This window comes from Oratosquilla oratoria, chromosome 12 (genome assembly GCF_046742065.1).
Source record: "Oratosquilla oratoria isolate Oo_2021 chromosome 12, ASM4674206v1, whole genome shotgun sequence".
Classification (NCBI taxonomy): domain Eukaryota; kingdom Metazoa; phylum Arthropoda; class Malacostraca; order Stomatopoda; family Squillidae; genus Oratosquilla; species Oratosquilla oratoria.
In genome coordinates, this window is record NC_134788.1 from 55,213,704 (window position 1) to 55,241,207 (window position 27,504).

The window sequence follows — 27,504 nt, forward strand, 5'->3', positions numbered from 1 at the left end:
ACGCAAACAATCTTGGTCACAAAGCGGAATGCCTTAGTGTTTACATTTCGTTACATAAACGCCAATATCGATACCCTAGCTATGTTTCAAACTTAGACGGTGAGCGAGATTATGCAACCCCGCAACTCCGTCGCGACAATTGTTTTCAAAACATTTAACTCGTACAATGAATTTCTCGCCACATACCTACTTTTCTACAACTTCATCTACCAGCCTCTTACATTGGACATTAAATATCGTGAAGAAAATTAAGACCTCTACTTACAATGTAAGGACCCTCTCATTAGACCACAGGCTGGAGATTTTAATGGAGGAACTAGACACCAGCAAGTGGGACATCGTGGGTCTTGAACACTGAAGTTATGTTGAATACCATGGCTTCTAGTGCTTCAGTACTATCAGAATAATTCAAGAGTGTGACTGAGGAATAGGAAACATCTCTGGTGATTCTTGCATTTCCTTCATCTCCATAGCACTCCATAGCACATTGGGACAATCCTATTCACATAAGCTCTGGAAACAACTTTTCAGGACTTCCCAGCACTTAAGTATTCTTCCAATAACACACAATGCCTTGGATCACGCCTGAATACAGCTCTGGAAATAGCTTTTTAGGACTTCGCACCTCTGAAGTATTCAGTCAATAGCTGGCAAAAGAGCCATCTAGTCACAACATGACAGAACGGACTGCAGCTATCAACCTCCAAAGATTCACAGAATTCCTTCAACTGTGCTGCTCTTTTAGCTGAGGTGCTGAAATAGACATACACTGAGGTCCATACTCTCAGCATCAATTTCCAGTTCAGCCATAAAAAATCTTCTTACATTGTCCAAAATATGAGCCAGACAGTCTGTAGCAAAAATGTTCTATTGAGCATTGTCAGCAGTGTATAAAGACACTTTATTCGGATCCAGATCTGACACCTCTAGTTTAGATAGTACCCTTAGATGATTCATTGTTATTGGTGTAAAAGTCACATAACACATGGTGCACTGTATTTTCAAAATCAAAATATCTCAGGAGTGTTGGGAATCACTTTGTTGCAAGCATCAGTTGCTATTGAAAAGGGAAAAGCACATTATTTGATCTACTCCACATGTGCTTGTATAGAATGAAGCATTATAATATTTTCATGCTGTTTTAGTTTTCTCACATGTTACACCTTTTATCATTGAGTCACCGTATATTTCTTTGTCAACTTTTACTACACAATATGGAGTTACATATAACTACAGGAGTGTCCCGTTCAACTGAATTTTTTCCTGTGCCATCAATATCCACATCAAAACGGCATAGTGTGTAAAATGCATGCAGGTCATCACTTTTACTTGAGGATGACAAACTTTCATCACATATCCGTGTTCAGACATAAAAGAAGTGTATTCATATTTTGTTGATAAAATTTACAATTTTTGTTATTATAGTGCAGAAAATGTTATATACATTTTAAATGTATAAATGTACGCATAATAGACTTCAGTTTTTTGTTAATACCCAAAAATGTCGTGTGTGGCACTATCATTCGGAGGGATAAAATACAAACATCACCCAGCCAGCAACAGGTGGTGTTCATCACCACCTTTATTAACCCATCAGGATGACTTCAGCTGCAACAGAAATAGGCCTTTCCAGTGGCTTCCTTTTCCTTTATCATAAATCTTAACATCTGATCTTTGCTTTGACTTTGTTTCAGTGTTGCACTTTTATTTTAGTATTTCTAATATTCCAAGGCTCTTTTAGTATCCTTTTTTCATCAATATCTTTTTTGCTTACATTACTCTTGACGAGTAAGTCTCTGTAGCAAACACACTTTTTTTTTAAGTTCCAAGAATTCAGTTATCAGGCCATCAGGACTTTAATTTGAGGGGGTGATATTGATACCATGCTTACTGATTTATCTTATTTTAATGAACAGCTACCAAACACAGTACAAACCATCTCAAAACTATATATAGAATTAAGAAGTTGTACATTTCCATTTCAAAGGTCATTGAGAGATTCTCAAAATCACATCCTTCTTTTTATTGATCATTATAAAATTGATTTATCTAATCAATTTCAATTTCATCTTGAAATCCTTGTGTGCTCACATTTTTTACTTTTGTGTTAATTGTAAAATGTGTGTGTGCACACATGCACAAAACTTAAGAGGGAATTTTTTTTTCATCTCACATCAGAATGACTTCTCTCCAGCATGAGTCACCATGTGATGATTGATTGATTAAGAGAACCCTTTTGTGAGACAGCAGAATTGCACAGGTCAAACGGGAAAGGCTACTCTCCTGTCTGGGTCAAGTGATATTTTAGGCAATTCTTTTGTGAGAAAGCTGCATCACACAGCTATGACTTCTTTCCTTTGTGGGTCCCCATATGCCTTGTTAGAGAACTCTTTTGTGAGAAAGCTCTATTGCACACGTCACAGTGGAAAGGCTTCTCTCGTGTGTGGGTCCTCATATGTTTTGAGAGACTTTTTTTTACTGAGAAAGCAGAATCGCACGGGTCACATTGGTGAGGCTTCTCTCCTTTTATGGGTCCTCATATGCTGTGTAAGATTATACTTTTGTGAGGAAGCATAATCACACAGGTCACACTGGAAAGGCTTCTCTCCTGTGTGGGTCGCCATATGTCTTGGGAGATAACCCTTTCGTGTGAAAGTTTTATCACACAGGCCACACTGGAATGGCTTCACTCTTGTGTGGGTGCTTATATGCAGTGTGAGAGAACTCTTTTTTGAAAAAGCAGAATCACACAGGTCACATTGGAAAGGCTTCTCTCCTGTATGAGTCCTCATATGCTGTGTGAGAGAACCCTTTTCTGAGCAAGCATAATCACACAGGTCACACTGGAAAGGCTTCTCTCCTGTATGGGTCCTTATATGCTGTGTGAGAGCACCCTTTTGTGAGAAAGCAGTATCACAAAGGTCACACTGGAATGGCTTTTCTCCTGTGTGGGTCCTCATATGCTTTGTGAGAGAACCCTTTTGTGAGAAAGCAGAATTGCACATTCCACATTGGAAAGGCCTCTCTCCTGTATGGGTTCTCATATGCTGTGTGTGACAATCCTTTCGTGAGAAAGCAGAATCACAAAAGTCACATTGGAAAGGCTTCTCTCCTGTGTGGGTCCTCATATGCTTTGTGAGAGTACCCTTTTGTGAGAAAGCAGAATCACACATTTCACATTGGAAAGGCGTTTCTCCTGTATGGGTCCTCATATGCTGTGTGAGACAATCCTTTCGTGAGAAAACAGAATCACACAAGTCACACTGGAAAGACTTCTCTCCTGTATGAGTCCTCATATGCTGTTTGAGAGAACTCTTTATTAAGAAAGCAGAATCGCACAGGTCACACTGGAAAGGCTTTTTTCCTGTGTGGGTCATGATGTGTTCTTTGAGGAAACTTTTTTTTTGTGAAAGTTTTATTGCACAGGTTACACTAAAATGAATTCTCTCCAGTGTGGGTCATCATATGAAATCAGGTGATTCTTTTGTGAGAAAGCTGCATTACACAGGTAACATTGGAAAGGCTTCTCTCCTGTGTGGGTCATCAAATGCTGTGTGAGAGAACCCTTTTAAGAGAAAACACAACTGCACAGGTCACACTGGAAAGGGTTCTCTCCAGTGGGGGTCATCACACAATATCTAAGATAACCTGTGATACAGCTATGCTGCTGATATCACACTGGGTCCTTTTCATCATATCACATGTATGGAGTCTATGGATAACTCTTCCAAATAAATGTTTATAGTTATCCTCATCCTGGAAAAAATATATATCTATACATAATATTGTGTATTACATTGTAATGGGATTGCAGATATTTTGTACACAAACTACTTCATACTCAGGTCCATTTGTATCTAAACAGACCCTTTGTACATGCTATCATGTAACATAAAGTAGAAATACTAACAGATATGGTGCTATTCTACTTTTTCATCAGAAGTGTACTGAAAACCATCCAACAGCAACATGCATATTCATCCCACCACAACCAAAATTACTCAAAACTTTCCTCACATCATGAGATTTGGGAGTAAGGAATGGTCCAACTGGCCACAGCAGTCATATTTTAATATAACTCCATAACATTCCATGTTTGGGATCACAAAATCTCAATCTAAAGTTGACCTACTGTATCCAGTTCATCTCACTCATAAGACTTAAATAAGTGATACAAAACAACAGTGGTGGATGGGGTGGGGGTGTCTGTACTGCACCCCGCCCCCCATTTGTTCTTTCATTACCTCATTGTAGAGGTTGAGATACCTGCCATGTGTACACTGGTACATGGCATGAAGCAGCATTACAGTGGCAGTATACTATATTCAATATATGATTGAGATTAAATCTTTAAAATGTAAGATTAAGTATTACTTTTGCCTAATATTCTGAAAAAATGAGGGAAGATATACTGTAATTCACATTCAAAATGATTGTATTCATGCTGCAGAGTACATTTCTTTATAAACTTCATCTATATTTACAAAATTCAGGTTAGCCCCCCCCACCAAGTGTCATCTACACTTACAAAATTCAGTCAAGCTCCCTTCCCCCCAATTTTCATCTTCACTCCTTCACTGCAAGTCACATTATGTAAGATGCACTGGTAAGTGGTGTACCTGTGTTATCATTTTAATAAAACATAATCAATAAAATTGATCTAAGATTTTGTTGATGTACTTTCCATATGAGGATCAAAGAGCAAGTAGAGAAGAAAAATAAAAGGTGCAGATGGAGAGATAATAATTGAAGAGATGTAAAAGGAAGATGTGCAGAGTATTTTGGAGACTTGCTAAATGTGAAGGAGGATAGGAAGGGAAAGGTAGTTGCAGTGGGAAACGCTAAGAAAATGACAATGACGAATGAGGAAAATGGAAGAGAAATAAGATGTGGTGAAACCAGTTACTAAAATGATGAGAGCAGGTAAGGCACCTGGGTTAGATGGGTGTCATGTAAAGTGGCTAAAAAGGGAGATACATTGATGGTGGACTGGCTGGTGAGATTGTTTAATGTTTGTCTAAAAGAGGGTAGAGTGCTGGAGGAGTGGAGGAGCACATGTTTAGTTCTGCTGTCCAAGAAGGGGACAAGTGTGAGTGTAGTAGTTTCAGAAGGATTTAGTTTGAGTATAGCTGGGATGGCTTGTGGGAGGGTTTTGATTTTGAGGATTAGGAGAGGAACAGAAGGAGTAGTTGGCAGTGCTGGGCATATTACCACTGCACAGTTTATTCTATAAAAAAATCTATATATATGTATACATATATGCATTGTACTGTACAGCCACAACACTCATGTGGCATGGAGCGTGCATGGTGTCATACAGGACCTGATGCTTCTCTGCCAGTGCGACCCTGCGTGACCCAACCTAACCTAACCCAGTGCAATTATGTAATTACGCTCCATGGGTAACTTACCCATGCGGTATATATATATATATATATATATATACCAGCTTCCACTGCATGTAAAATCAGTTCATTCAGTTCACTCGTACCTTATGATAAAGGAGACGAACTCACCAAAACAACTTTCTCTTCACCAATAGTAGCATCGCTACAGTACATACACACATGTAAATACATATATGTATATAATGCATTGACAGGTCATACTGGTAATTCACATAGAATGACACCAGCTAGGAAGAATTTGCCTACGTGACCATGCACCACGCACCACGCACTGCACGTACCAAAACAAAGATGCCGTCAGTCATGCTCTGATGCTGAGCCCAGTGACATGGGCAAGCTTCACTGCATTATTTACAGTGTGATAACATTACTCCTTGAGGTGAGACACAAAAGATTTCTTTCATAAATGAAGAGAGTGTCATGGGGTAGGCTGGCTTGTGGTGATGGTCTGCATAATATTCATGTAATAGGTTATGCAATAGTGTTTAAAAATTCCAGATTCCATTACCCCAACATGATGGAGCCAAAAAAACAGCACCACTACACAGTTGCTTATAGGACACAAGTAATACAATTTGCCAAGGAAAATGACAACAGAGCTGCTGGTAGGCATTTTGGTCTACCTCCAACCGAGAAAATGATATGTGCCTGGCAAAAACAAGAAGAACTTCACACATTCTTTGGGTTTGAAAATGTACTAAAATACTACTACATGAGAACTACGTGTAGAATGATGATAAAAAATATATATATATATATATATATTATGAACAAACTTTACTACATCTGTAGTCTCTCACAGTCACTGCTGATGCCATATGCCAGGTACATGTTTACATCTCACAACAGGATTGGTACGTAGGCTACTAGCAAATACTAAAGTTTTTAAATGCATAGTATTGGATTCTAATAATGATCGAAATGGATGTGAGAGTCTTCAAATGTCAGTTGAAATCCATTACTTCATATTCAAAGCTTAAATCCGCTCATTTAGCTTTTTTTCATTTCAATGTCTGCCAAAATTGTGTGCGTCTTATGAGCCCATGCATCTTATGAGCCATCAGATACGGTAAGTAAAATAGTCATAGAAACATACAATTTGTTGAGATCAATGAAGGTGCCCTTTAAATACCTGGATAAGGAAATAAAAAAAAAAAAAATATTACTAACATTAACAACAGTGATGGTGGACTGGCTGGTAGGTTATTTAATGTTTGCTGGAGAGAGCGTAGAGTGCCGGAGGACTGGAGGAGTGCCTGTATTGTTCCACTTTACAAGGGAAAAGGGGACAAGTGTGAATGTAGTAGTTTCAGAGGGATTAGCTTGTTAAGTGTAGTTGGGAAGGCTTATGGGAGGATCTTGATTGAGAGGATTAGGAGAGGAAAAGAGGGAGTAATTGGTGAGGAACAGTGTGGATTTAGGATGGGTAGAGGTTGTGTAGATCAGATTTTTGTGAGAAAGCTATAGGAAAGGAGAAGGATGTTTTTTGGGCTTTTATGGATCTGGAAAAGGCTTACGACAGGGTAGACAGAAAGGCACTGTGGGAGGTTTTGTGGATGTACAGGATAGGAGGAAAGCTTCTGGGAGCTGTCAAGAGTTTTTATGAGAGTAGTAGAGCTTGTGTCAGGATTAGAAATGGAGAGAGTGAGTGGTTCAAGGTAAAGATGGGACTTCGTCAGGGATGCATTATGTTGCCCTGGCTGTTCAACTTGTACATGGATGGGGTAGTGCGAGAGGTAAATGCAAGGGTAGTGGGTCAGGGATTGGAGATGGTTAAAGAAAATGGAGAAAAGTGGGAGGTGAGTCAGTTGTTGTTTGCGGATGACACTGCACTTGTGGCAGGATCGGAGGAGGGATTGAGGAAATTGGTGACAATGTTTGGGAGAGTGTATGATAGAAGAAAGCTGAAGATAAATGTGGGTAAAAGTAAGGTGATGAGATGTTCAAGGAGTGAAAGTGGCAGTAGATTGGAAGTGAGCATTAAGGGTGAGCGACTGGAGGAAGTAGATAGTTTTAGATACTTGGGTGCAAATGTGGCAGGAAAAGGTGGAGTGGAGGTGGAGGTAGAATGTAGATTGAGAGAAGCGAGTAAATGCCTTGGTGGAGTAAAAAGTGTAATGAGGAATAGACATTTGGGAATGGATGCTAGGAGGAGACTGTATGAAGGAGTGATTGAGCCAACAGCACTGTATGGGGCAGAAACATGGAACATAAGAGAGAAAGAGAGAAGGAGTTTGAACGTGTTTGAGATGACGTGTCTGAGAAGTATGATAGGGGTTACTAGGCTAGATAGAGTGAGAAATGAGGAGGTGAGGAGGAGAACAGGGGTGGAAAGGGAGTTGGGAGATAGGGTTGATGAAAGAGTATTAGGATGGTTTGGACACATTGAAAGAATGAGTGAAGAAAAGACTAGTAAAAGAGGTGTGGAAGGCAGATGTGAAGGGAGTGAATATGAGGGGACGTCCTAGGATGAGGTGGATGGATGGGATGAAGGGGGCTTTGGGGAAGAGGGGAATATCTGTTGAGGAAGGGCGGGAGAGGACAGAGGACAAGGGTGAATGGAGAATGGTTGTATATGGATGACATTGTGATGCATGAGGTGGAATCGGTGGGGGGTGAGGTAGTATGTGTGAGCAAAATCTGACGCAGCCCGAAGGGATTTCTCTCCATCTTCTCCTTTTCTGCATGAGGGGACGGAGAGGGGGGTCGCTAATTTAATGAAGTGGCCTTGCTGTGGATGTGCTGTGTCTTGCGACACTGTTTCTGACCCAGGGCTTTTTTTTTTTGGAGGGTTTGTATTTTGGGTGGAATGATTTTATGCCTTTTCCTTTTTGGCTTGTTATTTTTATTTTTTTTTTGTTTTTTTTTTTTTTTTTTTTTTTTTTTTTTTTTGTATTTGTGTGTACACATTCCTTTTTTTTTTTGTTTTGAGTTTTTTTTTTTTTTTTTTTTTTTATTTTTTTTTATTTTTTTTTAGGTTTTTTTTTTTTTGTGATGTGTCTTGCTACATTACTTCTGACCCTGGGCAATGGACAAGATGTAGGGATGACCCATCATCCAGGAGGAGCCAAGAAAAGAGGGAGGGAGGGGTGGTGAATGGAAGTGGAGTATGTTTGGATGAAATGGCTACCTCCCTTGTATTGGGGAAAAAGCCATTGGAGCCCCATCCCAATAAGAATATAAGAATAAGCAAACAGGATACATGATAATATGATGCTTACCAGTCTCAAACAGTAATATTAGTTGCAGTAGGTATATACCAAATACTCAGATGCTACCAACATTTAAATAAAATTAAAAATTGCAACTTTGATAACTAAAGATAAACAAATGTTGCCAGTCTCAATTTTTTAAAAATCCTCAACATTACTGCAACTCTTGTGTGGTTTTAAATCATTAAAATATACTCAAATGTGCTAAATTAAATTGCAAAATAATACAAATAATTACATACCTATTAATATGGGGTATAAAAATATCTGGTTAAAAATCATCTTTATAGGTTTATAAATAATGTACCCAGCTTTTTTTTTATACTTTAGTGAAAATATTAAATGTTAGTAGAAAAAAGAAAATAATAATATATGTTTGGATGAAACATCTTGTTAACACTAACCGTTACCCCTGCCAGAATGTAGATACTGTACCCGCAAACAAACACTTGCATAAACATATCACCATTACTTTTTTTTAATTAGTTTATATTAGTTTGCGTAGTTTTGTAATATATGATAAGACACCAATGTGCAAGGTATCAAACTCTTTATGTTGATCCAAATTTGACCAATTTTTAAAAATAGAAATTAATTAATACATTATATTAAATATTGATAAAAGTGGGTAAGAATAGGAGACTTAATGTATACCTCATTAAATATAAAATGTTATCTATATTTTTTTAACAGCTAGTGACATTATAATTAGTTTGTGTACTTATATTTAAAAATAGATAATGATAAGAGTGTATATAGAATGGTGAGGATGCCTTCTTTTCTACACTTGTATTCTGTAGAAAAGCCTTGGTGATATGTATGTTTACATTGACTTTTTTGTTTGTAGTTTATATGCTTCTCAACCATTGGATATTCAAATATGTGTATGCGCGTTTCTTCTCTCAAAAACACTTTTCACCTATTTTACATAGGTTTTCTCTCCGTTTTTTGAGTAAAATATTAAATAAACACCAAGAATATTTTAATACAAAATATTGTTTTTCCTATTTCTTAGCAGTCAAGATAGCTGGTAAAAGTTGAGCTTCAAATATATACATATATAAAAGATGGGAGGATGAAGTGGAGTGTATTTAGGGGTAGAATTGAGTGACTTTGTGCCTTTCTTTTTGGCTATGTAAAACAGAAGCCTTGGTGTATGTATGTAGGTATATGTACTTTTTTTTTTTGATTTCATATATTCTCTCGTCCTAGTAACATAATGTGTATGCTTTTTCTTCTCTACACCACTCACCATCCTATTGGTTCTTGTTCAACACACCAATTTATTGAACGCAGGTCATGTGATCTCCGCTGCGAGTACGTCATCGCAATTAAATACGCCACCATAAAGAGGACAAATCATGAGCGAGAAAGAGCTGTAATTTCCTGTTTTTCGTACTAAGCATGCAAGGATGCAAATATATTTCAGAATATCAGGTAACAATTGGTTGTTGTTGTATAATTCTTTTTTTGAGACATGGTCATGAATCAGAATAAAACAGCATGAGTCTTGAGTAAGACTAAAATTTTAATATTTTTGAATATCAAGTCATATTTTCTCCTAGGCAGAAGTAGAACATTACCTTACAAACAGCCACAAAACGTCAATTGGTTATCCAGACATTGCCTGGGAGGAGACACTTTGGCAGTGTGTAGTTGTACTATTCCTAAAAGACTACAGGTCCTTAAATGGCATTCTCAGGTCAGTACAGGCAACAGTCTTTGATGCTTTGTTTATAATTTTTTTTGTCTGTCAGAGTATGATTTTATTAATTTTCTATACCCATTGATGAACAATTTCATTTAAATATATGAGTGTCCATTTTCGGGTGAAGTGCTAAGCCTGGTTCAGAGTAATTCCATGACAGATAATCAATAAACAATCCAACTCCTACCTAACCTAACTAAACCCTCTGCTCTGGTAGGAATACACCTTTTTTCCTCCACTTGCAAGTATCTTTCTTGCTTCTCCTTTCATCCAGGGATACACTATTTACCTAGAATTAGGTAAATACAATATGGGCACAGTGGCAATAGCTCTCCATGGGAACTGATAAACAAGTGCCAGTCCCTCCTATGTTAGATAAAGTTAGTGACTATTTTGTCATCCATTGCACGCATTTTAACAATTTTACTCTTCAAATATCTAGTGAAACTTTGATACAAAATCACCTCTAACAAATTATAATAACTTCAAATGCAAACCAAAATGCATTTGAGGTGGAGTGGAGATACCTAAGATAACAGTTCATGCCTACCAAAAAATTAGAGACTTTGGAAAGAATATGTCCTAGAGATGTATAACATCCATGAATACAGATTCTAAATTGTAATTCTGCAGTATAGAGTAGTTGCATACCTTAAGTAAAAATTTATCGTGTTTGATTAGCTTGGGTAGGTCAGGCCTATGTTTGTGTCCTCGATATCCTCTATTCTTTTCCTCAAAGTAAAATTTAGGGCTCATAATTTGGCAAAAGTGGAGAAAGTCCCTTCGGTTAAATTGGTCCTGTACTATAGCAGATTCGTTGAGTGTGAGCGTAGTCGTCGCTGTTTGCTCTAATTTATGAACATAATTCCATTCAACCTAGCAGTATTGCATTATTTGCAGTCATGACTCACAGAAGTTTTCTGGAAATGACCCAAAAAAAAAGGTCAGCATGGAAATCCAGCTTTCATTATTTTCCTGAGTTGGTAGTGCAAGTACTATTTTTGTGGGTCAGTTTTTTTTTTTTTTTTGGGTGTATTTGCTTAATACTATAGGAGACTCAATACTTGAACTTAATTTGATTCCAAATGGATGTTCGAGTATCAAAAAGGTAATTTTGTTCTAACCTGAGTAAAAACCTTATAATTGACAAAACATTCAATGTAACATGTTTTTCTATCATTGTAATTTGGACTAACCATAAGGGAAGGCTGCTGGTGGATAAAGTAGAAGAGGAGGGGAGAAAGGTGGAGAGAAGGATGGAGGTTATCTTCGTTTGGGAATGAGTCACCAGCCATGAAATTGTCTGGTAACAGACTTTTGGTGTGATTCCTGTAAACCCACCCACGTAGTTGGAGGCTGTGGCTCCCTAAACACTTTGCAACTCTCACTAGATTCCTTTTTCAACAAAAGAATCTTTCTAATTTGCATCTGCCTTGGCTTTTTTTTTTTTTTTTTTAAATCTCTAAAGTGCTGCATCAATATTTTCATCAAACTGTTTTATGTTTTTGTGTTACAGTAGCAATAGCCAGCATGGCACCTCTCCCCTAAAAAACCCATTCCCAACTCGCTGTCCACCTTTACATCAAATATTTCTTGGATCTCTGCAGTGATGACTTTCCTGTGCTGTTTCCCCTCTTCCTTCCCCTGAAGACAACTCCTCAGTTACCTCCTGCAGCTGTTCCTGGTGAATTTTGATGCAGCTCCGGCAGTTGGTGAAGTCCGTTCAGAGTCGTGCTTGCACCTGCTCCTTCTACATCATTTCACTGTCCACCCCCCCTGAATGTCTCCTGACCCTCCCCAGAGACACCGATGTCATACATCCCAGGGAAATACTGGACTGACAGGCTTCGAAATCCCTAAAATTCCTTGGCTGTCACACCAGATCAGACATATTTTATCGCAGGCAGACAGCAAGGACCTCACAGAAACTTTACCCTGTGTGAACCTGGTTGTGAAGTTCTGCTTTCTCAAATTAAGATGGACTTGCAAAGCTTATGAAGAACCACACAGGACCCGAGAAATTTTTTCTAGTGTGATGGTTTTGTAATTAGGCTTTCTCAGGAAATGCGGTCTCAATCTCATACAGCATATGAAGACCCACATAGGAAAGAAGCTTTTCCTTTGTGACCCATTGCTATGCTAGATTTCTCACGACTGGACACTCACTAAGTTTCATAGAATGACCCAACTTTTGGGCGCGGAAGCCATTCACATTGTGGGCTGTGCAATAAATATTTCTCACAAAAGAATCAGCTCAAAAATCATGTAATGATCCACACAGGAGAGAAGCCTTTCCAGTGTGACTTCTGTGATTCTGGTTTCTCACGAAAGGATTCTCTCACAAAGCACATGAGGACCCACACTGGAGAGAAGCCATTCCTGTGTGACCTGTGCAATTCTTCTTTCTCATAAAAGAGTAATCTCTTACAACATATTATGACCCACACTGGAGAGAAGCCTTTCCAGTGTGACCTGTGTAATTCTACTTTCTCACACAAGGGTAGTCTCACAAAGCATATGAGGACCCACACTGGAGAGAAGCCTTTCAATTGTTACATGTGTGATTCTGCTTTCTCACAAAAAGGTAATCTCACACAGCATATGAGGACCCACACTGGAGAGAATCCATTCCAGTGTGACCTATGCAATTCTACATTTAGTCAAAAGTGTCATCTCACACATCATATGAGGACCCACACACAGAGAAGCCTTTCCATTGTGATCTTTGTGAGGCTGTTTTCTCAAAAAAAGGTTCCCTCACACAGCATATGAGGACTCACACAGGAGAGAAGCCCTTCCATTGTGACCTGTGTGATTCTGCTTTCTCACTATAGAGTTGTCTCTCACTTCATATGAGGACCCACACAGGAGAGAAGCCTTTCCAGTGTAACCATTGTGATTCTGCTTTCCCAGAAAAGTGTGATCTCACAGTGCATATGAGGACCCACACAGGAGAGAAGCCTTACCAGTGTGCCATGTGCGATTCTGCTTTCTCACAAAAGGGTACTCTCACACAGCATATGAGGAGCCACACAGGAGAGAAGCCTTTCCAGTGTGACCTCTGTGATTCTGCTTTCACAGTAAAGGGTCATCTCACACAACATATGAGGACCCACACAGGTGAGATGCCTTTCCATTGTGACATATGTGATTCTGCTTTCTCACATAACGGCCATCTTACACAGCATATGAGGACCCACACTGGAGAGAAGCCTTCCAGTGTGACCTTTGCAATTCTTCGTTTAGTAAAAAAAGTCATCTCACACAGCATATGAGGACCCACACAGGAGATAAGCCTTTCCATTGTGATCTTTGTGATTCTGTTTTCTCAAGAAAGGGTTCCCTCACACAGCATATGAGGACTCACACAGGAGAGAAGCCCTTCCATTGTGACCTTGGTGATTTTGCTTTCTCACTAAGAGTAGTCTCACAAGGCATATGAGGACCCACACAGGAGAGAAGCCCTTCCAGTGTAATCTTTGTGATTCTGCTTTCCCACAAAAGAGTGACCTCACAGAACATATGAGGACCCACACAGGAGAGAAGCCTTTCACAGTGTGCCTTGTGTTATTCTGCCTTCTCAACCAAGAGACAACTCACCCAGCATATAATGACCCACACAGGAGAGAAGCCTTTCCAATGTGACCTGTGTAATTTTGCTTTCTCAGAAAAGGGTAATCTTACACAACATATGAGGACTCACACAGGAGAGAAGCCATTCAATTGTGACATATGTGATTCTGCTTTCTCTCGAAAGCTTCTTCTCACACATCATATGATGACCCACACGGGAGAGAAACCTTTCAAGTGTGACCTATGCAATTCTGCTTTCTCACGAAAGGCTCATCTCACACAGCATATGAGGGCCCACACAGGAGAGAAGCCTTTCCAGTGTGACCTGTGCAATTCTTCTTTCTCACACAACTATCATCTCACAAGGCATATGATGACCCACTCAAGAAAGAAGCCATTCCAATGTGACCTGTGAAATACATCTTTCACACAAAAGTGTCACCTTAAAAGTCACATGATTTCTACACAGGAGAAACCTTTCCAGTATATCCTGTGTGATTCTGTTCCCCCACAATGCATATGAGGACCCACACAGGAGAGAAGCCTTCCCAGTGTGATCTGTGCAACTCTGCTTTCTTTATGAGTATCATCTTACATAGCATATGATGACCCATACTTGTGAGAGGCCTGTGTGATACAGCTTTTCTCAAAAACATAATCTCGGAGGTAGGGTAAGTCATACTGGAGAGAAGCCTTTTTAATGTGACCTGTGGGATTTTGCTTTCTCATGAAAAAGTGATCTCCTCTAATGGCATAGTATGACCCGTACTGGGGAGAGAGAGGAAGCGACCAGACAAAAGAGACATCAAATGTGGGTAAGGTATTTAGAAAAAACAACAACAACAACATGCTAAATCCAAGGCAATTTGGATTCAGACAAGGACGGTCATGCATCACAAACTTAATGTGTTTCTATTTAAGGGTAATAGATATAATAAAAGAAAGAGATGGATGGGCTGATTGTGCATTTCTATACCTAAAAAAAAGTTTTTGACAAAGTACCACATAAGAAGTTGCTTAAGAAATTAGAAACTGAAGGAGGAATACAGGGCAAACTGCTTAAATGGATGAAAAAAATTTGCAAGAAAGAAAAATGAGAATAGTGATAAGAGACAAACACTCTAATTGGGATGAAGTAATAAGTGGTGTTCCACAAGGAACAGTCCTGGCCCCAATAATGTTTGCTATATATATCAATGATATGGATGAAGAAATTGAAAGTTATATGAGCTTCTTTGTGGATGATGCAAAACTGTTGAAAAAAGTGAACACTGAAGAAGATTGTGAGTCGCTACAGAGTGATCTCAATAAAGTATGGGAATGGAGTAGGAAGTGGGAGATGGAATTCAATACTAAGAAGTGTAGTATAATGGAATTTGGAAGAAACAAAAAAAGAATAGTAGGATCATATAAATTGGGAGAAGAAGGAATAAAAAAAGGAGAAAATGAGAAGGACCTAGGAGTCATTATTATGAATGATATGCCACCTGAGAAACATATAAACAAGATTTTTGGAGAAACTTATAATTTAATAAGAGCAATCAAAGTAGCATTTATGTATCTGGACGAAGAAATGGTGAAGAAAATACAAATCACTTTGATAAGACCAAGATTGGAATATGCAGCGACAATGTGGTCACCAAGTGCAAAAAAAAAAAAAAATGTATAACAAAACTTGAAAGAATACAAAGGGCAATTACAAAATTGGCACCAACACTCTCAAAACTATCATATGAAGAGAGACTAGCAAAACTTGAGTTATAGACAGAGTAAAGAAGAGAGAGAGGAGATTTGATAACTATTCATAGAATAATGAAAGGCATAGAAACTATTGATAGAGAGGACCTAATAAAATGGGATGATAGAAATACAAGAGGACTCAGAAAGAAAATCAAGACAGTTATAGAAGGGACCTGAAAAAGAACAGCTTTCCCCACAGAGTAATTGACATCTGGAACAAGTTAGACGAAAAAGTGGCGTGTGCAAAAACAATTCATGAGTTTAAAAACAGTTTAGATAAAATGAGATATGAAGACGGGACACCACGAGCATAGCTCACCTTTCCGTAAAATACAACTAGGTAAATACACACACACACACACACACGACTCGGTGGCGCAGTTGGTAGAGCACTGAACTGCCACGATAGTGGCCTGGAGTTCCTGGTTCGAATCCTGCCCAGGGCCGAAATGATTTCGGTACCGCTGCGCTTCGGGTCGTTACTCTGACTCTCGTGGGCGGGGAGTTAGGGGTGTGTGTGTGTGTGCAAGGTCATAGCATTACCCATAGATCGGACCTACGAGCTCTGATTCTCATCCAGGAGGGAAATAGCTGTTGATCACGAGTCCAACACGTGATCCAAAGACCAAGTGAATGCACACACACACACACACACACACATTCCGTGTTACTAGAAGATACAAAAGATGAATTGAAATACTGAAGGATGGAGGAAATACAGTAATTATGGGTGACTTTCATTCAAAAGAAATATGCTGGGAAGAAATGACAGTGAAGGGGGGAGAGAAACACTGGGGCAATATACTCCTTGACTTGACCATTGAATACACAATGACCCAATGGATTAAAGAAAATACTAGACACAGAGGAATTGAAGAACCCTCAAAATTGGACTTAATACTTACGACAGAACCTGAGATTGTTAAAAAAAAAAATTGATTATAAAACTCCGATAGGAAAAAGTGACCACTTACTAATGGAAATGGAATTGAAAGAACAAATGGACCAAAGCAAAAATTATAAACATAGAATAGGAAGACCTATATATAACAAAACAAACTTTGTGAAACTTAAAGCATTCTTTCGCAATGCAAACTGGGAAAAATTCCAAAACGAAGATTCAGGGATAGAAGAAAAATGGAACACATTAAAAGAAATTTATAATGAAGGAGTGAACGAATATGTACCACAACAAAAAATGGAAAAAGTATACATAAAGAGTTGGTACAACAAAAGATGTAGTGAAACTAGAAAAAAAAAAGAGACAAAGCTTGGAAAAAGTGGAAAAGAGATATGAGTGTGTGTGTTGAGACATTCTGACAGGTTATTCCTCACTAGTTTCGCAGGTATGCTTTTTCAAAGGAATGGTGTACAAACAAGCAGTGGGCATTTTATACATGAGGTGGACCTCACTACCTCAGTGTTACTATAGTTGGCGACAGGTGTAAACATTACATATTCATTGTAGCAAATGTAATAATAATGATAAGGCTTAGCAAGTGGTAAAGATGATGACAACATTAATAATAACAATGAAAATGATAATAGTAATTGTAACAGTATTAATAATAACAATAATAATAATAACAATAATAATAATAATAATGATGATGATGGTAATAATATTGAAAATGAGTAATGGTTAATAATATAACAAAAAATAATGATAAAAAGAAGAGAATAATAACAATAATGTGATAAAGATAATGATGAAAATATTGAGTGGTGAAGGAATAAAGTAGAAATAATGGAGGATACGTGATTTGGTAGCATGTGAAATAAAATATGGTAGCATCGTATAAGAAGAATCGTGGAAGTAAAAGGAGGAAAGCTGGAAACGGTAGGCGGAAGTGGGAAAAAGGGTATCTACTTAGAGTTGGTGGGTCTGGGAAGCCATTCTTGGAGGGCAAGTGTCGCGGTGGATTTTGGCCATTTCAAGTCACCAGTTCCCTTGTTTGTGTTTCTGTGGTTGGCAATGTAAAGAAATTCAATTAGTTTCCGTTGTTTCTTGTGTAGTCATTTGACTAGAATGGTGGATCCCTCCCAGTTTGGTAGGTGTCCCTCTGTGTCTATGTGGTTGACTAGAGCGTTTGTTTCTCAGTGGTGTATAATGTCCGCTTTGTGTTCCCTGAGTCTGTTGTTAAGTCCTCTGTATGTCTCTCCGTGGTATGCACTGTCGTATCCATTGCAGGGAATTTTGTATACGGTGCTATTGTCACTGTTCGTCTTGATTTTGTTTGTGATCAAGTGTCCTATTTTCTTCCCTGTGGCATTTACTATGATAAGTCCTGTCTGTCTCACGTTTTGGAAAGCATGTGAGAGAGGCCAGAGTTAGGAACCACAAGGTATCATAACTCTGTCCTCTCTTCATTTTCTTCCCTCTGTCTGATTTCAATGGCTTTCCGTAGTGATGTCCCTAACATGCCCTCTGAGTACCTTAGTTCCTGAATGCAGCGGTTATGTATCTAATTTCTTCTTGTATATACTCCTCGCTGCATATTCTAAGAGCCCTAAGATAAAACCCAATGATAACTCCTGATTTAGTCTTTTCGTCATGTGGGCTAAAATAGTGGATGAAGTCGTCTTTGTCGGTTTACGGTATACCTTGAACCTAGCGCTGTCGTCCGATCTGATGATGACAGTGTCTAGGAAAGGCAGGGAACCGTTGGTTTCTTCCTTTACTGTGAATCTAATACTTTTGTCTATGTCATTCAGTTGTTCTAGTAGGTTTCTTGTGTTGGTTGTTTTGTGTGTAATGAAGAGGATGTCGTCAACATAACGGTACCACTTGGAGTTATCTGGGATGATATGTAGAAAATATTCCATTTCCAATATTTCCATGTAGAGCGATGCTACCACCGTACTCAGTGGCGACCCCATTGGAAGTCCTTCATACTGCTTGTATTCTTGATTGTTAAAAATAAATAAACAAAATTTCATGCATTTTTCTACTAACTCCAAGTATTCACGCTTGTTGATAGGTAAGTTGCCAGCGTCAATGTGTTTTACTGTCTCTTTAACAGCCCGTTAGTGTAGAGGAAAGTAATGTCAAAGCTTACCAGTCGTTGGTCTGTGAAGTCAAATGTCTTTAGTTTTTCTATTAGGTCGGTAGTGTTTCTGAGGTGTGGTCCGCTAATGCTACCTGAGGAGGATGAAAGGGATTTGACCAATAGCTTGGCTAGTCTGTGTGGTGCGCAAACTGGAACTTGCTGGTGATAGAATAGTGTTGGCCTGATAATCTGACCTAACTGCGGCTATCGGGAGGGCACAGGGTGCCTCCATCCCAAGGAAAAACAGGATTACCAGTGCCATAAGAACTGGTGGTTCTATAACGAGGAAGTCCGAGAACAGAACCAACTCGTCAATATCCACAGGAAACTATACTGTACAGGAAGCGACACAGCCCCGCAAACCTTGAGCTTCTTCGGGAAGTGGTGAAAATGGCTCGAGAAATCACGCCAAGAGTGTCACGTACCCAATATTCACGGTTTTTTTTTCTCGTGATAGTCGTAGTTGTCTGCAAGCAAGCAGCTTTTATCCCCCTCCCCCCATTATCTGTCAGCTGTGTAGACCAAGTTGACACCCAGAAGGTCAACATGGTCAGATCCGCGGCGGTCTCTGACCTTTGCCATCAGGTCAAGTAAGCCGTCAACAGCATTGGGGCACAAATTTGCAAAGTTGTAATTTTTTTTGTTTTGTTTATTTTCTTTGTATTTTGCCATTTTTATTTGATGTAATGTAACCAGTTTGCTGCAACTTGTATCTCTGTTACCATATGTCAGTACGCTGCGACGTACTCGAATTTTTTTATTGTATTGTTAATTATATTCAAATTATAGTCGGACGGTAACATTTTCAATCGCCTGCAGACTGGCTGGAAATGTGCTTAGCGCATGTCGAGTTGCCGGTTAATTATCTATTTGTCATTTGTACTTTCTTTGTGCTAGTATTAAGGTTGTTATTGTTACATGCATGATATTCTTGTGTGTATCATTTAAGGTTGTGTGCGTGATTAGGCTACTAGGCTGTCATTCAGAGTAGTATGAGGGAAAAAACTTCCTTTTTGTAGTGTCCATCGGCCTTTGGCTCCAGTGACCCATCAGGTCAATTGGTAAGCCCTTTAAAAGAGAGGCTCAAACATTTCTTCGCTTCTTCTTCCTCATCTCGTCCGAGTCGGTTGCGGATACTTTCCCCATAAGGTTTTTTGTAACAGCCTATTTTTTTTTTTTTTTTTTTTTTTTTTTTTTTTTTTTTGTAAGCTTACCTTTCTGAGATTTGGAGTTGGTGTGTCATATGGGTTTTTATCAATTTGTTCTCGTGGGTGACCTTGTTAATCTGTTTCCTCTCACCTTTTGTTAATCCACAGTACACAGATAGTGTTTAGGTTTGTAGGTCACCTTTTGAGTTTTTGAATGTTGGTGTGTCAAATAGGCTTTTCACAAACGATTAGTTTCGCGTGCGTGATATTTAATTACCTTTGTTTTCTCCCACAGAGTTTTTTCACGAAGCAGCGGTTTTTTTTTTTTTTTGGGGGGGGGGGGGGGGTATTATTATTCCATTAAAATACTTAAATTGTGATATTATTTCTGTTACAAAAGTTATTTAATTGTATTGTTTTGTTAAGTAAATAAAAGTTTAAAACGAAACCTTTCTTAACGAACCTGTCCAAAGTAAAATAAAATAAATCTAAATATTTTTCCTCCAAATCGTAACAAGAGTAAAAGAGGCAAAGTGGCCGAAGTGGTGCGCAAGTTTCAAGCAGTTAGTGCACTGGCTTGTCCGACGACCTATGGTCCAAACTGAGGACGGCCTCCGCCCGCATCCACGGCAGGAGGCGGAAAGGTTGGCGGACATGTTCACCACACGCTGTGCGACTGCCCATCTACCTGCGGGCGGACACTCAAACCTAACAGGCAACAGCTGAGACTAGAGCCCCTTTTTGTGCAACCTTTTTGTTCAACTATGAGAGAAATTCGCTAGTAACAGCGACATCAATCCGATGATTTTTATGACAGTTGCATGCAGGATTCGAACCCACTCTTATTGGCCGCTAGATCACCTTCACAGAGCCTTAGCCCACTACACCGACAATGGCGAAAAGCGTGAAAGGAATTTGTTCCGATTCTTATCCCTTGCCAACTGGTGCACTTGGGCCTTGTGTAAAACAGGAATTGGGGTCGCAGATTAGTGATCTTTCTTATCCTCGGGAATCAGTTCGATTCCAGGTTTCAAGGCTTTTAAGTGCCTGTTGGTGTAGTGGGCTAAGGCTCTGTGAATGTAATCTTACGGTTGGCCGATAGCAGTGGGTTCGAAGCCTGCATGGGACTGTCATAAAAACTATCGGATATATATATATATATATATATATATATATATACATATATACATATATATATATATATGTATATATGAATATATATATATATATATTGATAATAATTTGTATGCGCAGCTGACCTGACTAGTAACTCATTAGTGCCACTACAACTTATTCAACATCACCTCACTCTTAACCGATGTAACTTGTCATCCTCAATTGTTGTTTATATTGTCCATAGTTCCCGTCTCCACATCCAACACCGGTATCCTATGTGATCATATTAGATGCACCAAGTGCCCAATAATCAATCTCCATCGCCAAGTCCCGACACCCACTGGTTCCTAAAATGTAATCTTGGATCATTCGGATAACTACCTGCTTCAAATCTGGAACATGCTGGGTGCCATTTGACGTGGGTGGCCCCGGAAATGAAGAAGTTGCCATTGCGGTATCTGCCCCTTTCGACGCTTCCACTCCACTACTAATGATAGACTATTACCCTATTCTTCGATCAGAAATACTAATCCAATGACAAGAACGCAAGGAACATCCAACAAACCGTCTACGAAACAATCAAAACCCACATATATATAACGTCACATCGACATAAAAGTCATTCTGATTAACCCATTTTAAACTCCGATGACAAGATTATTCTAATCATAAAACACCAAAATGTTTGATCAAACACCAGAAAAATATGACGTCAGTCCTCGCTTCTCACGTTACCTCATGACAAAAAAAGACATCCCCTCCAGTTTGGCCATGTAATGATTCTTTCACAATATCACACATAATGCCACGCTGTTCAATTTGCACAACACTCCACATTAACTACTTCCTCTGTCATCCACCCCCTCAAGCAGCACTGACTCCTGGGTAACAAAACGCGAATACCTCAATGATATTTCTATTTCCTCCTAAATACACCTTGTTAAAGGAGAGAAAGAGAAAAATATTTTCGTTCAGGAAATAAAAAACAGATTAGGTACCCTTAATAAATCATGTGGTTCAAGTTTTCTTTGATTAGTTGCAAACAAAATTTTCTTTGGATAAAAGTGAAAATGCCCTTGAGGAGTTGCAAGAACGATTAAAATTGTTTGAACATTCGTGAGACGCTCAGGAATCACACGATTTCAGGTAATGAAAAGGTTATTTGCCTGCGTTCGCTATTCTGCTACAGCTTGCATGGTTAGACTGATGCCTGGAAGTTGCAGGACATTATTATGTTTGTAGGTATTAAGGTGTTGGATACTTTGGAAATAATGATGTAGGTCAGTAATGCAAGGGCGTTGAAGGGAGCCCAGTGTTTCAAAACTTGTGCAGGTGGGTTGAGGTACAAATACATAAGAAGCATTTCAGTTAACATTGGCCCTTAAAGAACTAGGAAGTCGCTTACATTATATGCTGGGGTTTTAGAACACTTTCAAATTACAAATGAAGAGAAATTTAAGTCGAGTAAGTGTAAAGTTAGGTACATACATATTTCCTAATATTTTTTCTTGATCATTACCAATGTTACTATCAATTTGCGGTAATTACATCTGTATTATAAAATCTTGAAATGATAAGAACTAAGCAATGGCAGATAAGAATTTTGGAGCTTTGAGAACATTTTTTTTTTTTAGTATATAATGAAACAATATATTCGGTTGTCTTTTTCAAAAATCGTTTCCTACGTTGTAATTAATTTACGATCCCTATCTTTGTGGTTAGAAATGATCAGAATGATGAGAGGCTGAATGATAATGTTAAGAAATGCAGCTGTGAGAAATAACGTAACGTAGCCTAACCTAGCTCATGGTAAATATAAAGATGTCCGTCTTAATTGTTAGATATAAAGTCGCTACCGACGTTAATATTAATTTGCTGTATTTTTGAAAAAAAAAAAAAAATTAAATTGCAATGGTAAGAGCTAGCCAGTAATATAGGTAAAAATGCAGTTGAGACTGGCAAAATATATCTATGAGTACCTAGAATGATGCAGGTGATGACATATTACGTCAACACGTTTTGAAAGAAAAATAATAATAAATAGAATTGGAGATTGAAAATGATCTTGGGGTAACGACCTAGGAATATTTAAGCATCGTACATATTCCCAGAGAAGGAAAATTGGATGCTAGGTTTAGTGGCTAAATTGATTTACTTCGAAAGTTCAGCTTGTCCACGTAGATGGGTGCATTCGTTTTGGTGTGGCCAACAAACCTTGTTAAAAACTGTTAGATGGGAGAAAGAACAGTGATGAGCCACAAAACTCGTATCAAATACAAGAAACAAAACATACAATTAACTCTAAAGCATATAAAATATTTCCGTGAAAAGACAGAGAAAGAGAGAGAGACGTTGTTGGTTAGGTATGGTGCGAGTGGTGGGAAGAATGCGCCTGTATCTATAGCTTATTCTAATAAGACCAGTTCTATTGCACGATGAATGCCATAGAGTCCGCAGCCACCAGGAACTCAATATATTCAGCCGTTTTAGACGCCAATAGAGTAAAACTATTGGCAGGGGTTGTGGGATATACATGTTCGTTTAGCACTGGCTAGACCAGGGGTCTCTGAAGTGGTTGATACGAGTATGCAAGGGGTCATTAAATATCCAGGGTGTAGGACAAAACACCCCTAGTACAAAACTCCCCAAGGCCTTAACCCCCCGGACACCCCCCCCCCCCCAAGACAAAACCCCACTAGGACAAAAACCCCTCAACTATATATAATACAAGATTATCAAAGATGTTATTTTTATGTATAATTACAATAAAACAGCACCTCATACAACAGATATGCACAATTATATATAACCACTAAATTTGCCATCTTTAGCACTAAGAGGTGAAACACACATGTATAAGATATCATCAGACCATGTTCCACAATTACTGTATCAGATCACTATCTCATTTCCAACTCATAAAATGTCCAACTCCACAAAGAAATTCTTCCATGGTCTCCCTACTGCTCACAAAGTCCACACACACATTGCGCAGCCGCTCCTGTCTTGCCTTTGTTGCCCGCTTCACTCGTTTCCTCGGAGGCTCCCCAGTGGAATCCCTCAATGGTGCAGCTGTGACAAGGGGCTGGTCCTTTCTGATGCTGTCAGTTGCCTTCCAAATGGTTGGATGACCATAGCCAACTAACTCTTTGAATCCAAGATTCCATGCTTCACACAGGTTGTTGGTGCGGTCCTTTCCATACAGTGTCACTTGTTGAACATTCCAAAGACGAGGAGGAAATAAAGGTGGGATTCTTCTCATGCGAACGAAAGGGCACTTCCTTAGGAATATTCCCATCCGGGATCCTTGTCTTGTTGGCACTCTTCTTGGTAAACATGTAACCTCCTGCAAATAGCTTGAGCCCTCCCTTATTATTCTTTATGATCTCCATGGTGCTACAGATCTGACTGTAACTTCTGGTGAAGGTCATGCTCCTTATGTAGGGAATGTTTATACTGATACTAGGAAAGGTGAGAAAACGCATGACAAAACTCTGCTGAGTAGTTTCACACCTATTCCATGAAACTCTGTTATTTCACATCTATTCCAATGAACTGTTTATCTTTAGCCTGGGGTTTTTGTCCTATATTACATTTTTAAGGGGGGGGGGTCGAAAGATTGCGACAGCAAAGTGGTTTCGTGTGAACAAGACTTTCTCGTCACCTACCACACCGTGGAGACGTCCGCTCAGGTTATCAGAAAAAAAAAAACGCAGAACTGCATTTACATATATTTGCATGTAAGGTTTATATGTACACATATACACATGTATCATCAAATTACAATGGAACATGAACGTATCTCACCACTCAGACCTTTAATTTTCAGAGGTCTAGCCGGCTCTTTCAATTGGACCGCTTCTTACAAATAGATTAACTGCTAACAATCCTCTACTGGGTCTTTTATACATCATACGTCCATCCAGTTGTCTTGCTGACCACAATTGGCTGGTAGCCTTCCCTTCAGGACTCAGCTTACAACCTCGACCATCACGACTGAACTGGTCACTTCGACCGTCAGGACAGAAGTGAACTGGTCACTGACTCCTACGTAGTATCCTACTCAGTCGTAACAAAGGTCCTCTTTAATGAATTTCACATTTCCTTTACACATCAAACAATCCTTCATATATTTATTTATTATTTCTAACAATAGGACATATAAAGTAACCATAGAAAAATTCCTATAAGAATAATAATATAGAAATCTTCACTATTTCACGGCGCAGGGGCGATTGTAATATAGTATGAAATATGCTAACACCGTAACAATATTTACTACATTATGATTTACAAATGTTTACAAACGTTTAAAAGCTTACGTTTATGTTTTCAGATCCAGGATTTAACTATCGATATTTCATTTGGAGAATTGCTCTTCAATTCTATACATCCGCTATGGACGCTGGAGAAAAATCATCCCAGTGTGGCTCATGCGATGCAGATAACTCCCACAAGAGTCGTCTCAGCAGGCATCTAACGAGCGCAGAACAGGAGATAAACCTTTCCGATTGTGGAACTTTGCGACGCAGCTTTCAAGGGAAGAGAAGTGGTCTTCAAATCTAACATGATGACCCATACAGGGGAGGAAAATACCCTCTTAAATTGTGTAGAGCCATTGCGACGCAGCTTTCAATGAGTACGCGGAGTGCATCGTCCGCAAATATCTCGTGGTTTGACCCACACAGGAGAGAAATCCTTTCCAGTGGTGACCTTTTGCGACGCAACAGCTTTTAGGATATTAAGGTCAAGTCTTCGACGTCAACATGATGACCCAACACGGAAAGAAAAGCCTTTTCAATTGTGAACCTTTGTGACGCAGCTTTCATGTTGGCAACGGATTCTCTCAAATTATCACGTAATGGGACCCTACAGGAGAAAGGCCTTCTTCGGGTGTGGTCGTGTGACCAATGCGACGCTAGCTTTCAAATCAAAACCACGTATTCGAACGTCACATGATGGACCCACACAGAAAGAGAAGACCTTTCCAGGTGTGACCTTTGCGACGCTGCTTTCAAGGGAAAGAACGTTGGTCTCAAAAATCACGTGATGACCCATGCAGGAGACAATCCTCGTCCCATGTGTGACCTTTGCAACTCTGTATTCGACGACAAAGTCAAGATCTTCGACCGTACCATGGGAACCCACTACGGGAGGGAGAAGCCTTTCCAGTGTGACCTTTGCGGACGCAGCTTTCAAGGCAACAAAGAGTAGTCTCAAGATCACGGTTGGTTGACCCCGACACGGAAGAGAAGCCTTTTCAGTGTGACTAATGTGACGCAGCTTTCGTAGCTAAGAATTTCTCTCAAAACTCACGGTGAGAGAGCCATACAGGGAATGAAGCCGTTTTTCGCGGTGGTGTGACCGTTTGCGGACGGCTTTCAAAACAACGTTTAGTCTTCAACGTCACATGTTGATGAAACACCCAGCTGATTCACCTTTCCCAGTGTGACCTTTGCAACGCAACTTTCAAAAGCAAAGCCAATCTTCGATGTCATGTTGATTGACCCACACAGTAGAGAAACCTTTCCAATGTGACCTTTGCGAGCGGCTGTTTTTTCAAGCGAAAGGGCGATCTAAAAATTCACGTCGATGACCCTCACAGGAGAGAGAACCTTTCCAGTGTGGACTTTGCGGCGCAGCTTTCACAAGAAAGTCCAACTCTTCGGTGTCACGTGGGATGACACACACTGTGGGAGCAACATCTCTAAGGTAGAGAACTTTTGCACACGCAAGGCGTTACGGGAACAAGTGGTCCCAAATATAACGCTTGATGGTCCCCACAGTGGTTCCGGATGCATCAACAGATGACCTCCAATACCTAAATTAGAGGGATTAGATAAGAGATCAAGGAGGACGATACTTATACTTAAAGTAGTGCTGCCCCATATCTTAAAGGTGGTTGAACAAATTTAATGTTTTTTCATCAACTTACTGAGGTTAGAGCAAAGAGGAGTTCATATGAAAAATACATATATAAGAACCGTAGATTCTAGTATACAATGACATATCCTCATTAGATGCAAAATAATTGATTACGCAAAAATAGGGGACTCATTTCAAGTTTGGGATATCAGAAATAGTAATTTTCTATCAGATCAAAGTATGTAAGCTTACACACAAGACATGGAGGGAGCTATCATATTGCCACTGCAGTCATTCAGTGAGATCAATACTCTGATCTTCACATTTCCTATGTCTTCTGAGTGTAATTTGATAATGTACAATAGCTCCAACATAAACAAATCGACATTAATCTGCACACAGATAAAAGTATTTAGTACTTAATACCAGTCATTGTATGTAAAGTGATCACCATTAATGTGACCATAAATCGTGAGATAATCTGCGATACACATGGCTCCTCCTGGATAACGGGACAATCCTTGCATGCATTTGCGCGATCGTTCTGGGTACAGAAGCAATGCAGCAAGGCACCAGCGCATCCACAAGGCAAGGCCGCTATTCATTTAATCGGCGACCTCCCCTCTCCGATCCCCTCATACCGAAAAAAGAGAAGAAGGGGAGAAAACCTGTTCGGGCTGCGTC

General features: G+C 39.3%; 2 protein-coding genes across 2 annotated transcripts in view; one reads left to right on the forward strand and one right to left on the reverse strand.

Moving 5' to 3' along the window:
* Positions 1-1,927: 1,927 nt before the first annotated feature.
* Positions 1,928-27,504, reverse strand: part of LOC143031805 (uncharacterized) — a 50,566-nt gene continuing 24,989 nt past the window's right edge. Inside the window, exon 2 of the mRNA XM_076196110.1 lies at positions 1,928-3,756. Within this exon, the coding sequence (XP_076052225.1) occupies positions 2,502-3,377 (876 nt within the window). The 5' untranslated portion in view covers positions 3,378-3,756 and the 3' untranslated portion in view covers positions 1,928-2,501. The remainder of the gene's footprint in view (positions 3,757-27,504) is intronic.
* Positions 10,261-27,504, forward strand: part of LOC143031804 (uncharacterized) — a 49,169-nt gene continuing 31,925 nt past the window's right edge. Inside the window, exon 1 of the mRNA XM_076196109.1 lies at positions 10,261-10,322. The gene's annotated coding sequence lies outside the window, so the exon portion shown is untranslated. The remainder of the gene's footprint in view (positions 10,323-27,504) is intronic.